Genomic DNA, 13,398 nt, shown 5'->3' with positions numbered 1-13,398 from the left:
GAATCCTAGAGAAGTACAACAGAGCTGTGACATTGTGGACAAGATAACAAGACGAAGCCTGTATTGTTCCTCTCCTTAGTTGCTGGGACATAGTCACAAAGTATCTTACGTAAATCTGCTCTTCATCAGATTCTTGAGGTAGCAGTAGGAAATTACATGCCATTTAAAGTACCTGTGTCCTAATTCTGTCCTGATCTTGCCACATGTATTCTCTAACATCCTTATCAACCCTGATCCTGCTTGAGTATGTTTGTTGTCTGGTCATATTCCAGTTAGACCCATATATCTATGGAGATTTTATAGGTAAGTTCTGCCAGGATAGCTATGTTGCTTCAGCCTCTGCAGAGGAAGGACAGTTGAAGGTAACAAAGTTCATTAGGCTCAGTGTGAGCAGGTAGGCCTTTATCAACCTAAAGCCACTTTAGATGTTCTCTTTATGCTGCAGATGCTTGGATCTAACATCCTCATTTTTCCTTAAGCTCTGGTGATTGATCCATCATTGAATCTCTGCATGAATCTGTATTGATAGAGATTTTGAGATATTAAAGAAAATCTTGAGGCTGAGAAGAAATTAAGGTAGTCTGCTTAATTATACCAGATATGTCATGGATGAATTAGAAGGCTGTGAGTGTGTGCTTACTGATACTGTGAAGTCTAAAGATTCTGCTAGGATACATTGCAATGGCAATGTGCATATGAATACTATGGCATGAAATATCTCTAATTACTCTTTAATAGCTTTCCTTTTGAATTTATTTTTTAAATATATTGTTTAATTATTACTAAGAAATATAGGAGATATTTGTATTACTTACTTTACAAAATATTTTCTAGATAGAAGATTTGAATAATAAAATAGCTGCCCAAGGAGATGAGAGTGTAAAAATATCAGATGCTTATTCTGCAGTGATTAAAGCTGTGGAAGAATTAGTAAGTTTTTAATTGTTTTTATATGAATGAAGTAAAAATGCTTTCATACTTGCATCTTCTGTGTTGGCCTGAAATAATTTCAACTTATGCTAAAAGTGTCTTAATGTTTTAATGTTCCTTAGAAATCCACCAAGGAAAGTGATCTACAGAATATAAAGCAAAAGATTCTCAATAATAATGAAGCATTGGACAGTTTGAAATGTGAAAATGAAGAACTTGAGGGAGAGAATGAAGAGTTTTTGCAAAAATTCGTAAATAGGTAATGCCTGCAATACAAATATAGGAAGCAAGCTTTACTTTTTCACTGCAAACAAGCCTATAAAAGTGAACCTTGCTTTAATTTCAAGTCTGTCTGTAATTTAACATTTCAATAATTAAAAATCACTTCAGGCAGAAATTTGTCATCTACCTTTTTTGACCTTCACGTGAAAGAAAATTAACTAAAATTCTACAAAAGACAAAATGCATACTTTGACAATTAAAATAAAACAAAATGAAGATTCTGAAATTCTCTTTTTGTTAACAGAAACCTCAGTTCCAAAAACATTTTGGTCAAAACTTTTGTGAATTTTATTTGTATTTTTTTAATATATGATGATTATAAACATAGAATCTGATATACTGTTTTTCTCTGTTTTCTTTGAATTCTTGTAAGACATTATGCACACATTTTTTGTAGCTCCTCAGTTTATTGATTCCAAATAGCTATAAACTGTATTGTACATAATATTCTCAGTGGATTTATAATACAACAGCAAATAAAATCAATTTTTAGTTCCTTCTTCCTTTAGACACTAGGTGTACAGTGGTTTCATGTATCTGACAGGTTATCTTCTATATCCCCCCAGTAACTTTGGATTTTATTGTCTGGTTTCAGCAGAGTCATCTGAAAAGTTCTTGAAAAGAATTAGATTCTTACAAGGTTTGTAGCAGTCGATGACTGAGTTGAATACAGACATCCTGTCAGCATGAAAACATTCCTTACTAGACCCCCAAAATTCCATATAAGAAGTGTAGGAGAAGGGAGGGGATAACAAGATGAAAGAAAAGAGGAGTTGTGTGCATACTCCTTATTAAATGCTTCAAGTCGGAGCTCATACCTTACATACCAAAGTAAATCAACGATGGGACACAAATGGGTAAGAAACCAGGCTTCATTAGTTCTGATGTTGATGGAGCTACATATTGGGATTATTAGAACATTATAGAATTAGTGCCATAGCTTTCCAAATTTATTATTTTCAATTTCCTTGACATCTTTTTTGATGGATTAAAACTTTTGTTTCATCATACATGTAATAACGGAGAGAGATCTTGCCTGTGTTGGAAGTATTAACTGATAAGCTGAAAGAGAAAACTCAGATTTGTAAGAACATGTACAGGCAAATGTGGAGCATCAGGAGAGAGAGGGGAGTTCTCGTAAAACAGATTTGAGAAGCATTATTACTTGAGACCATCTTGTACACTAACATTTTACAGGGATCCTAAAAAGACTGGACAAGTTCACGAGAAATGCTTTGAGCATTATCTATTTCATATATAGTTAGTATTGTTGTGAGTGTGTCCCAATTATTATCCTTCCACATATTCAGGAGTTCAAGAAATACATATGAAAGTTCAGATTCAAGACCCAGAGAATGGTTATGACAAGTACCTAGTAATAAAGAATTCATTCCAGGATCTAAGTCTATTTATGTCTTCAAACGATGACTTCCTCTGAAGGGGAAATACCTTTTCAGACTGCTGTTTAGTCTAGTCCCGGGAAATAATGAGTGGAGGCTGAGTATAGAATTCAATTTTAAGTATTTTTTTTTAAAGAAAAATATTAATTCAGAAGAATTACCTTTTAGATCTTGTTTTACTGGAAAAACAGGATTCTTAGTCAGCCTGATACAATCACAAATTTCTGTACATTGCCATCTTAAGATAATTTAAGTTAACTCTTAGAAGGATTTTCTGGAATGCTATTTTATAGAACCCCTACACTCTCTCAATTCTACTTTCAGGACCAGTGACCTAGCACATATTGACCTCATATTGACCTAATATTAGTTCTTAAGAGAGAAAGCAATTGCTAATCCCTCCTAAAAATTAGAAGTTGCATGCATTTCTCTTATGTGTTACTGAATGCAAGCACAAAGGAAGAGTCCTGTTTGTATGGCTTTTTATTTGAAAATCCCCTTTTATCTTGGTGGAGTTCTTGACTGAATAAGGAGTGTTTTAAACGAAGGCTATAAATAACTATAGTTCTCTTGAGGGAGTTGCCATTAAGTGCTATAAGAGAGGCAGGACATTTGGTTCTGCTCAGAAACCTTTAAATTCTTTGATCTGCCACTAATCTCTTGCCTTATATTGGTGATATTTTGCATGTCAGATCATTAGTCTGATACTCCAAGACTTTTCTAGCCACTCACAAACTTTCTTAATATAATTATGCTTTATTTTTCCTTTTCCTTTCTGAGTACATTGTGATTTCTGTATGGTCTTTTGTATTAGGGAAGAATTGCAGTATTGTATGGAATTGCTATGTTCCATCAGAATGTGATTCTTAAAAACAACACATTATCTCATGTTAGTCTAAGAATTGGAGTGCTTGTTTTGATTAATTCTATACTAACAGAGTACTGGTATGTTCCGTCAACAGGACTAAAAAGTGAGTGACTGTCCACCTCCTACTAGGCTGCAAGAGGACAGAGAATTGTCTTCTAATATTCTTCCTAGAAAGCTTATTTGTGTGTCTTTCCTATTTAGAACATGCAGTACATGCAAGAAAAAATGTCATGCTCACCTGAGATTCTAGGGGCACATGCAGTTTAAATAGTCTCATTTCCTGTCCTGTGTTTTTTCTTGATAGGGGAGGGGGAGAGAGAGAGAGGGGGGGGGGGAGGGAGGGAGAGCGAGAGAGGGACTTCTACCTTCTACATTTTCTAAAATGGATATCGTATTCTCTCAGTGTCTTTTATGAGCCCATTAAAGTTGTGGTTTAACCCCAGACAGCAACTAAGCACCATGCAGCCGCTCGCTCACTTCCCCCTGCCAAGTGGGATGGGGGAGAGAATTGGAAAAAAAAGTAAAAATTATGGGTTGAGATAAAGACAGTTTAATAGGACAGAAAGGAAGAAAATAATAATGATAATAACAACAACAACAATAATAATAAAAGGATTAGAATATACAAAACAACTGATGCACAATGCAACTGCTCACCACTCACCGACCGATCCCCAGTTAGTTCCCAAGCAGCGATCTCCCCCACCGTGGCAAACTCCCCCCAGTTTATATACTGGGCATGATGTCACATGGTATGGAATATCCCTTTGGCTGCTTTGGGTCAGCTGTCCTGGCTGTGTCCCCTCCCAACTCCTTGTGCCCCTCCAACCTTCTTGCTGACTGGGCATGAGAAGCTGAAAAATCCTTGACTTAGTCTAAACACTACTTAGCCACAACTGAAAGCATCAATGTGTTATCAGCATTCTTCTCATACTGAATCCAAAACATAACACTATACCAGCTACTAGGAAGAAAATTAACTCTATGCCAGCCAAAACCAGGACAGAAGTGGGCCTGCTTTTTATAATCAGAAGTGTACTTCAAGTTATGTTGATGGCATTGATGAAGACATCTTCACACACACTGATACTGAATGCTGTGCAGAGGCATCTGGACATAGTGTTGCCTTTGGGAAAATGATCCTGAATTATTTTTTTCCCGAAGTATTCCAAGACCTATCTCCAGGTAACTTGTGATTAAGCTTAGAAGGATCTAAAATACAAAACTTACACAAATTTGAATGGGGGGGAAAGTTCCAATTACTGGAACACTTTGGGATTTGTTGTCCATATGAACATTCACCCCCCCCATCTGTGTTGCCTTCATAGTGTGTTAAGCATCTTGGATGAAAGAAACAGTGCATTTGACCTGATACATACCCTTTTTCCATGAAGGCTGAGTATATCTTACAGATACTATTAGATCAGAAAATCTCGGGTCCACATGCTATGCACAGTTACTGAATGTACGAAAGCTTATGGAAAGAAAAATCAAAAACTTAGTATGCTTCTCAAATGGGGACAGAGTTCCTAAGTAAGCTGCAGAAGCTGTAATAAAATTTCAACACCTGTACACAGAGTGTAGTATGGAACACATGCACCAAAGAACCATAGTTCTTCTTTCAGCTGTAGTATACTTGCTTTTCTGCTTGGACTATTTTTGTTCCTCTTGCATCAATGCTTAAAGTGTTTCAACTTCCAGAGTCATGGGTAGCTTTGTATGCATCAAAACAATTTTGCTCCACGTGAAAGGTGTAGGAAATCAGTCATTGTTTGGTTCCTTTCATTTCTTTCCAGCTTCAGCACAGATCTGCTTACTCTGCACTGTTCAGATGAATTGCTCTTTCAGCTTTGGTATTTTGAAATTTAAGTCTTTTTATAACCATAGACATTTTGGAAGTAATTTGTGAAGCTATTTAGCCTTCCCCAAAGGAAGATTAGCTATACTTATACCCATTTGCAGAAACAATCAGATGATTTTTTTTAGGGTTTCCAGTGTCGACTGTTTCAAAACTTCACTAGGCAAGGTGAGTAGTTAATTTCCTAGTGACCTTTTGTCAGTATTTTAGATTTTGTTTCTGGTAGAGAATGCTTTTTCCTACATAGTCGTGTAAGTATTGTTCTTATGAAGATGTTATGGGGTATATGGACATATTAAAAGTGCTTAATTAGGGAGAACTGCATGTATCATAAAGTATGAGATTCGTAAGTTTTCTACATGTGGAATTTGCAAAATACAAGTTATCTATCTCTGATGGAATAGTTCATGAGACCTGTTTCAGAATCGGGTCACAAGACCATCTGTAGAAAAACTTCCTGTTTTGAAGGTGATGTGGTTGTGGTATGAATAGTTCAAATCAGTATTATCAGAGACCGTAGGATTCAGAAACTCTGTAAGAACTAACCAGAAACCATTACCAAAAGTGTATGGAAATGATTTGTTCAGGGACAAATTTGCAACTGAAGTTTCATCTGGTAGTCAGAATATTCTTGAAACTCTCTTTATTCAGTGGAGTATTGTAATTACTAATGATCCCATCTAATTATTTGCTCTTTGGTCTCAAGGCATCACATACTGTACCTTCACAAATTCCTTATTTTTCACTGATTCTCCATAGCATTAGTTTCTTGACCTCCTTTATCAGTCTGTCTGTAACTGGTAATCCACATACAGTTATAACTCATAAGTTGTGGTTATGTCACAGCCCTGCTTACTACTCAAACTGGTATTGTTGGTCTGTATCTATCTCATTGCTAACCTCACTGGTGTGCAGGAAAGTGTAATCAGTATATGGGAAGGAGGCAGACCTGTGAAGGTCTAAAGAATAGAATGATTATTACTGTCTAATGAGATGGCTCTAACTAAATGGTCTTAGACTTGGAAGTACCAGAGTATGTCTGCTTTCATATTGCCTCCCTTTAGCCAAAAAATCTCTGTTGCTGTTTCTTGTTATCATCTTTGAACACTATTGTCTAGGGAAGATTTGAGCCATTCACATGTATACTCTCAGCTATATTTTTCCTAACGTGCCTGTAGTAGATCTTGATAATCTCTAGTGTTTTAATTCACAAGGAGAAAGATCTTTTAGATCTATGCAAGATTCTTTTGTCTCAACAGCTGAAAAAGGGGCTAGGAATCCTTTGTATTTAAGGACTGTCTAAATCAATAGATTTAGTGAGTATGCAGCACTTTGCACTCTGGAGCAGCCCAGGGTGGTTTGATTAGAGGGAAGCACCAGTGGCGTAGAGGTATCGTGCAAGATTCCCAGTTTTGTGACCCGGGTTCGATTCCTGGCTGGAGCAGGAGAAAGCCCCATCTCCTACCGTGTGCAGTCCTGCAACTTCTAAATAATCAAATCACCCTGAGCTGCCCCAGAAATCTGGGATTAAGCCAGGGGAAAGCCCCATCTCCTACCGTGTGCAGTCCTGCAACTTCTAAATAATCAAATCACCCTGAGCTGCCCCAGAAATCTGGGATTAAGCCGTGACTGTACAGATGGTCCCTCCTGTTTCATGTAGAGCTTCTGCAATATCTTTGAAAAATGCTTGTGTATTAATTTATGTAAACTAGCCAGTCATGGCTCTAAGCACAGGGTCTTACAGGTGTGTGACATTGCTGAAGCCAAGCCTCTAGGTCATATTTTGCATTTTGGAAAGATCATATTGCAGTTTCAGTTCTACTGGGACTCAGTTTGCAGATTGGTCAACTGCTTAAGAATCACAGTCAGTTGAGTCTAGCTATGCACAATCTCTTCATATAGAAAGGGCAATTGTAATACATACTACATACATGGTATATGTTACGTATAGTTCATCAAGATGCATATAGGCAATGTTTTCTGTTCTCTTTGTGCTTCTTTGTTACTTGAATTTTGGGAAGGGATATTAAGTTGCTGTGGGCTTGTATTGTCTTACAGGTTTTTCAAGGACTATATAGCAGATACTGCTGACTGTAAGACTGTATATTTAGGAACCAACAGTTCACATGCACTGAAAGTGGAATGTGCAGAGAATATGTGTGTGTGCATGTATGAAATAATGCATGAAGTTTAGTCCTTGTGCATTTACAAATCTTTGGGTTTTGTAAGGTAAATCATGTTTCCTTCCTTTAACTAAGCAAATGACACCCTGTATTAAAGAAGCTGCACTTTGACAGAAATATTCTGGCCACTAGTTCAGCTAAGGAAATGTGTGATCAGTACCAGCCTGTTGTGGGTTTGCAGATTAAGTATTGGAAACAATGTTGTATATCCTGTGAAGATCCTTATAATACCATTTAGGTTTAGCATTCTAATTCAGCAGATAGTGGTAGAAACAATTTATTATTCAGTGACCCCATTCTTCTACAAAGAAACATTCCATTGAAGAATATTAATTTCTAATGATAAAGAGGTTGCATTCTGTCAGTCAAAGCAATATCAATGTTTACCTGTAGGTTTTTTGTATTTGATTCAGTTTGGGTTTTGCTGCGTAATCCAACAGTCTAATCGAATGGTATTACAAGTTCACTTCTGTTAAACAGTTCAATTCTACTGAAAGTTTGTTTGTATACAAGTAAACTAAAATTGTTTTATGTGACCTAAAAATTCTGCAAATAGCAACATACTTAGGAATTTGAATTCATCGGCTGTATGACTAACGTGTACCACTGCACTGACTGGTATGAAGTACCCTAGACATGGCCATTTATTATAAGATAGATGAACTGAAACTCTGTGACCAATTTTAACACTTTCAGATAAAAGGGCTGTTCTTGCCACTTTCTTCTCATCCAAAATTGATATATCGTTTTATATTATATTTGGGAAGAGGCACCCAAGAAAGCTGTTTAATATTCAAGGATCACCTCCTTCAAGCTCAAGAGCAGTCCATTCCAATGAGTAGGAAGTCAGGCAAAAATGCCAGGAGGCTTGCATGGATGAACAAGGAGCTCCCAGCAAAATTCAGACACACAAAAAAAGCATACAGAAGGTGGAAGCAGGGACAGGTAACCTGGGAGGAATACAGAGACATTGTCTGAGCATGCAGAAATGCATTTAGGAAAGCCAAAGCCCAAATGGAATTGTATCTGGCAGGAGATATCAAAGGCAACAAGAAGGGCTTCTATAAGTGCATAGATCACAAAATGAAGGCTGCTGAAAATGTGGGCCCATTGCTGAATGAGGCAGGGAACCTGATAACACAGGACATGGAAAAGGCTGAAGTACTGAATGCTTCTTTGCTTCAGTCTTTACTAGTAAATGTTTTAGTTTTACTTATTTAATAATCAGTTTTACTTTTAATTAATATACTTTATAAAATGAAATGTAAGATTGGCTGTCTTATTTCAACAGTTCAAGAAAAAAGAAGGCGTATCAGTCAGAAGTCGAAACTATCTGCAAAAGCATATGTAAGATTGAACAGCAAATAGAAAGACTAAATGAAGATCTCTGTAATGATGAATTGTCCTACAGTGAAAAAAAAAGGAAGTATGAAGACTTAAAAAAAACCAAAATCTCAGAAGAAATATCTTACAAGGTAGAATTTTTAATTAAATTGATTTTTTAGAGTGGAAGAATCAAAAATAATAATCTTTGTATCAGAGAACTATTGGGCAAGCAACCTAATATTTAAAAAAATAATTTAAAACTTATGATTTTAACTGTGTATTTTAAAACACTTGAAAAATAGCAAATAACAGTAGTCTTTGAAGAGAAAATAATTTGGCTATAAATGGTTACAGTTGATGGCAGGCTAAAAAGTAAAGTTAACACGTTAAATATTCTAAACCATACAAAGATTTTGTTATTCCTAAGTGATTTAAAATGAATACTGACAAATGAAAATATTATTCTTTATGTAACTAAATGATTAGAAGAGTTTGTAAATCAGTATAGTTTTATTTGTTGCTAAATGTAACCATTGCAAATGAAATACTATATTAGAATAATTATTTAATTATCATTTGGATGTCATTAGTTATCTAGAATTGCAATTTTAATTCATCCTTATATAGAAACCTTGCCATGACTCTGAGGGCTTACAAGACTTGCAAGACTTTTGTTTTTTCACTTTACATAATTCTTAACGAATAATATTGTACATATGCATACAGCCTTTAGGATCAGTGTTATTGCAGGCTGTAAGATGCAGCATTCAGAAATATGGAAAGAAAATAATATGGGGAACTTTTAAGGGTCTTATTATACCAGGGAGATATAAATGGTGTTTTGCATATTCTTCACTAGAGATCTTCTGCTGTATGTAAAGTATAGATTGTCTGAAAGGAAAGACTTTCACAGTTTTATTTATTGAAATAATCTTAGGATTTCCTAACTTGTAATCAGTAAAATTAAGAACATTAATAGTATTTTCCTGGTTATAATATGCATTGGTATATTAGGCACTCTGTAACCTTTCTGCCTTCCTTTTCACCTACTTGCTTGCCAAAGGTAAAGGTATGTCCAAGAACCAGACTCTGCTTCTGGAAAGAAAAGCAGAATTGTTGAATGTGATTTAAAACAGAGCCAGCTAAAAAGCTTATTGAGTCAAGGTGAAAAATAGTAAAACATGACGTAGAGAACTTTAGAGCTGTTTTCACAATGGAGTGAGTCAGTTTTGTGTTTGTTAAGGCCTTTCATAGTGCCAGGTTGTCTTCCCTTGGATCCGATTTATATTCCTGACAATATCTGAATTTGCACCATGTAGTTTTGTCCTATAAATTGTCTTTTTTTGTATATTATGCTGACTTATAGCCACATGTTTTCATACTAAATTTGTATGACTTTTCTGTCTTGTTTGTATATAAATTTGCCAAGCACCACTTTCTCCACATTCTCAGTGTTGTGTGCTGAAATATTTACACAAATGGATGTTCAACTGTATGATCAGGAGAATCTACTATGATTCTTCTTATGGTTTAAGTATTTGAGGGATGCTAAATATTAGCCTAAGAAATTAGGCTTTTAGATGGGATTCAGGTAAAGCCCCTACTTATTTTCTGCCCTACATTCTTTGTGTGTGTGTGTGTGTGTGTCCTAATTTATATTTTCCCTTTAACTATTAAAAACTAATTTAGAATTGATGAATTTTTCTTCCATAAATTTTACAGTCAAATTTTGGATATTTGACATCCACAACATTCTGTGATAAGGACTTCAACAGCTTTGTCACATGTTGTGTGAAAAATTACTTTTTTCTTTATTTTCTGCCTAACATATACTATCTTCATATAATGCTGTAGTTCTTACTTTCAAAGATGTATCGGTCAGTCATTCCATATTCACTTCCTACATGTCAGACATGACTTTATAGGCTTTTATCATATTCTTCCTCTTTTTCAAGCTGAAGTCTCCTAATCCATTAACTTGTTTAATGAATGGAAACTGTCCCATGTCTGTCATCCAGTTCTGTTTTCCAGTTCTTTTATTATGGGGAAAGAGCATAGAGTACTCAATACGTAGACACATCATAGGCATATATAGTGGTATAAAGATGACTTCTGTTTTGTTCTCTATTCCTTTCATGATAGTTCTTAACATTACATTTATTCTTTTAAATGCAGTGGAGCATTAAATTCTTCATGATCATGTTCCTATTTGATTACTACCAGCTCAAAATCCAGCACTGTATAAAGTGAAGACTGTGTCCTAATGTACAAACATACATTAACTTTATTGAATTTTGTCCTCTGTAAATAAGAAGTCCAGCTGGTTTTACTAAATCATCTCACAAAAATACCCCATTTTCCATATTGTTTCTGAATAAACTGGAAACCACAGGATCCAGCATGGATACTTGCAAGACCCTACTATAACTGCCACTGAAAACTGGTAATTTATTTTTATTCCAGGTTTTCTGTCTTTAAATGCATTACATATTAATGTGAGGACTTTTATCCGTAACTCATGGGAAACTAATTAAGGAGTTACTGATATAATACTTTATCAAATACCATTTAGGAGTCCAAGTAGACTGTATCACCCAGATATCTCTTCTCCACATACTTCTTAAATCCTTCAGAAAACTGATGAATTTTGAGGCACTGCTGAGACATGCTGATTTCTCTCATATGCATCAAATTTTCCATGTGTCAGCTAATTCTTTTTTTCATAATAATTCATATTATGAGTTTGCTTCTTAGGGCTTTGCAGGTTTTATTTGTTTTGGAACTTGGGCTTTTTTCCTTTATCATACTCTGTTTTCTGAGTGCTTCATGGTAAGTCTGTCTTTAACTGCTTCTGATCATCTGTTGGCTTTACATTGTCTCTAGCAGGCTTCCTATCAGATGTGTTTGGAAAAGGACTTATTTTATGTCCCTTGCAGGTTTTTCAAAAAAATCTTATTTAGCTTGCCTGATGGTATTTTTAGATTTAAATAAGCAAACTTCAGGATCTTCTCTGTTTTCCTTTTTTTAGACATAATTTCTACTTTTTGTCTTGCTGCTAATAGCTTCCCTTCTGTTTAGTGGTGTTGATTTTCTTTTTGATATTTCCAAAGTGTCTGTCAAAATTTGGCTTGCATGTGCTTTGAGCCTCCAATATGATACCAGTAAGTAATCTCCCTCTGGCTTACAAGTATTTTACTCTTTTAGCTGTTCCTCATAATGTTTTCAATAAAATCCTTTATTTTTTTGTAAAAATTCATTTTTAAATTGGACTACAGTGTTACTTTTTGGATTTGGTTGTTCCTTAGTTCTCTTCTCAAGTCATAGGTAGTGTCATAAGTGCCCTACATAACTGGGCATGTAGTCAGTCAGAAATGTATCTCAAAGCTATACATTTATGGTTAGAGATGGAATTTCATTCTGTAGGTATTCTGGTTTACTTGTTGGCACAACTTAACTTCTACATGAAGCCATTATTAGTGGTCCTGCCTTCAGTGATGAGATTGCTTTCCAGCACCACTCAAGTTGCTTCAGTGCCCTTGTTAATTAATACCTCCATTCCTACCACTTCCAGAATACCATTCTCTCAACAGCTTTAAATTAACACTGCTACATTTAGTCTTAGTTACCACAAATTAGCAAAAGGATTGTGTTTATAATAATTTAAAGCATACATATACATGTGAAGACGTACACTGGGAAAGTGACCAGTTGCAAGAGCTATTTGCAAGGTAAAAGTTTGTGTGAATGGAGTGCACAGAAGCTAAGATACTTCTCTACCTAATCAACAGTTGCATAGTGGTGAATTCTGAATATGATCATCTAAATGAAGGTGCAATTTGTAGTTGACTGCCTGGTCTCTGCTGTTACTCTGTGAGAGCAATTACCCCCTGGCGTGTCTGAAAAAAGTGTCTGTCTGTAACCAGTAGTTAAACTGTATCCTTGGGCTACTGAATAGAGTGAAAAATATATTCATGCAATCACCAAGTGTTATCATTAGTCACTCAAAATATAGCTGCATTTTGGAGAATAGTCCAGATGCTACAGTTTGTCTAATAGACTTAGGACTTGGATTCAGATACACTATATGCATACGTGGGCAAGGAGGTGTGAGGGGGAGGTCGGGCCATGGGCACAGATTGTTGCTTGGAGTTATCCTTGGAGCAAATGTATAAACTTTCATCTGGAAAAAAAGGCTATTACTCATTAATATGAGTATGAGGATATGTTTTCCACATGAACACTGATCTCTGTAACTTCTATTTCCCTGAAGTTCCTAATAATCTTTGGGATTTGGGGTTTGAGAATACATGGGGATGTTTAGCACCTGGTTTTGTGTTTTCTTATGTATGTCGCATCGGGGAGATGTTTATGACCTCCTTATGCAGGAACCTCCCTCTCCAAGTGCTGATGTCGTATGCGCTTCCAAAGTGCAGATATGGATGTGAATAAAACATCTTGAATAAATACATTTCAATAATAGAATTGGTTGAGTTAATTTTCTACTTTGCTATTGGCTGTGTTGTGCCTAGTTTTGCTTAAATAATCAGTTTT

The 13,398-nt window shown here is 35.6% G+C and overlaps 1 protein-coding gene across 1 annotated transcript in view; it reads left to right on the top strand.

Moving 5' to 3' along the window:
* The window catches only part of CCDC178 (coiled-coil domain containing 178), a 178,879-nt gene that overhangs the window by 24,271 nt on the left and 141,210 nt on the right, over positions 1 to 13,398 (top strand). Inside the window, exons 9-11 of the mRNA XM_049825896.1 lie at positions 835 to 930; positions 1,053 to 1,189; positions 8,813 to 8,996. Coding sequence (XP_049681853.1) covers positions 835 to 930; positions 1,053 to 1,189; positions 8,813 to 8,996 — 417 coding nt within the window. The remainder of the gene's footprint in view (positions 1 to 834; positions 931 to 1,052; positions 1,190 to 8,812; positions 8,997 to 13,398) is intronic.

Source organism: Accipiter gentilis, chromosome 2, assembly GCF_929443795.1.
Source record: "Accipiter gentilis chromosome 2, bAccGen1.1, whole genome shotgun sequence".
NCBI lineage: Eukaryota > Metazoa > Chordata > Aves > Accipitriformes > Accipitridae > Astur > Astur gentilis.
The sequence above is the reverse complement of the archived record's forward strand: the minus strand, read 5'-3'. Positions and strand labels throughout refer to the sequence as shown.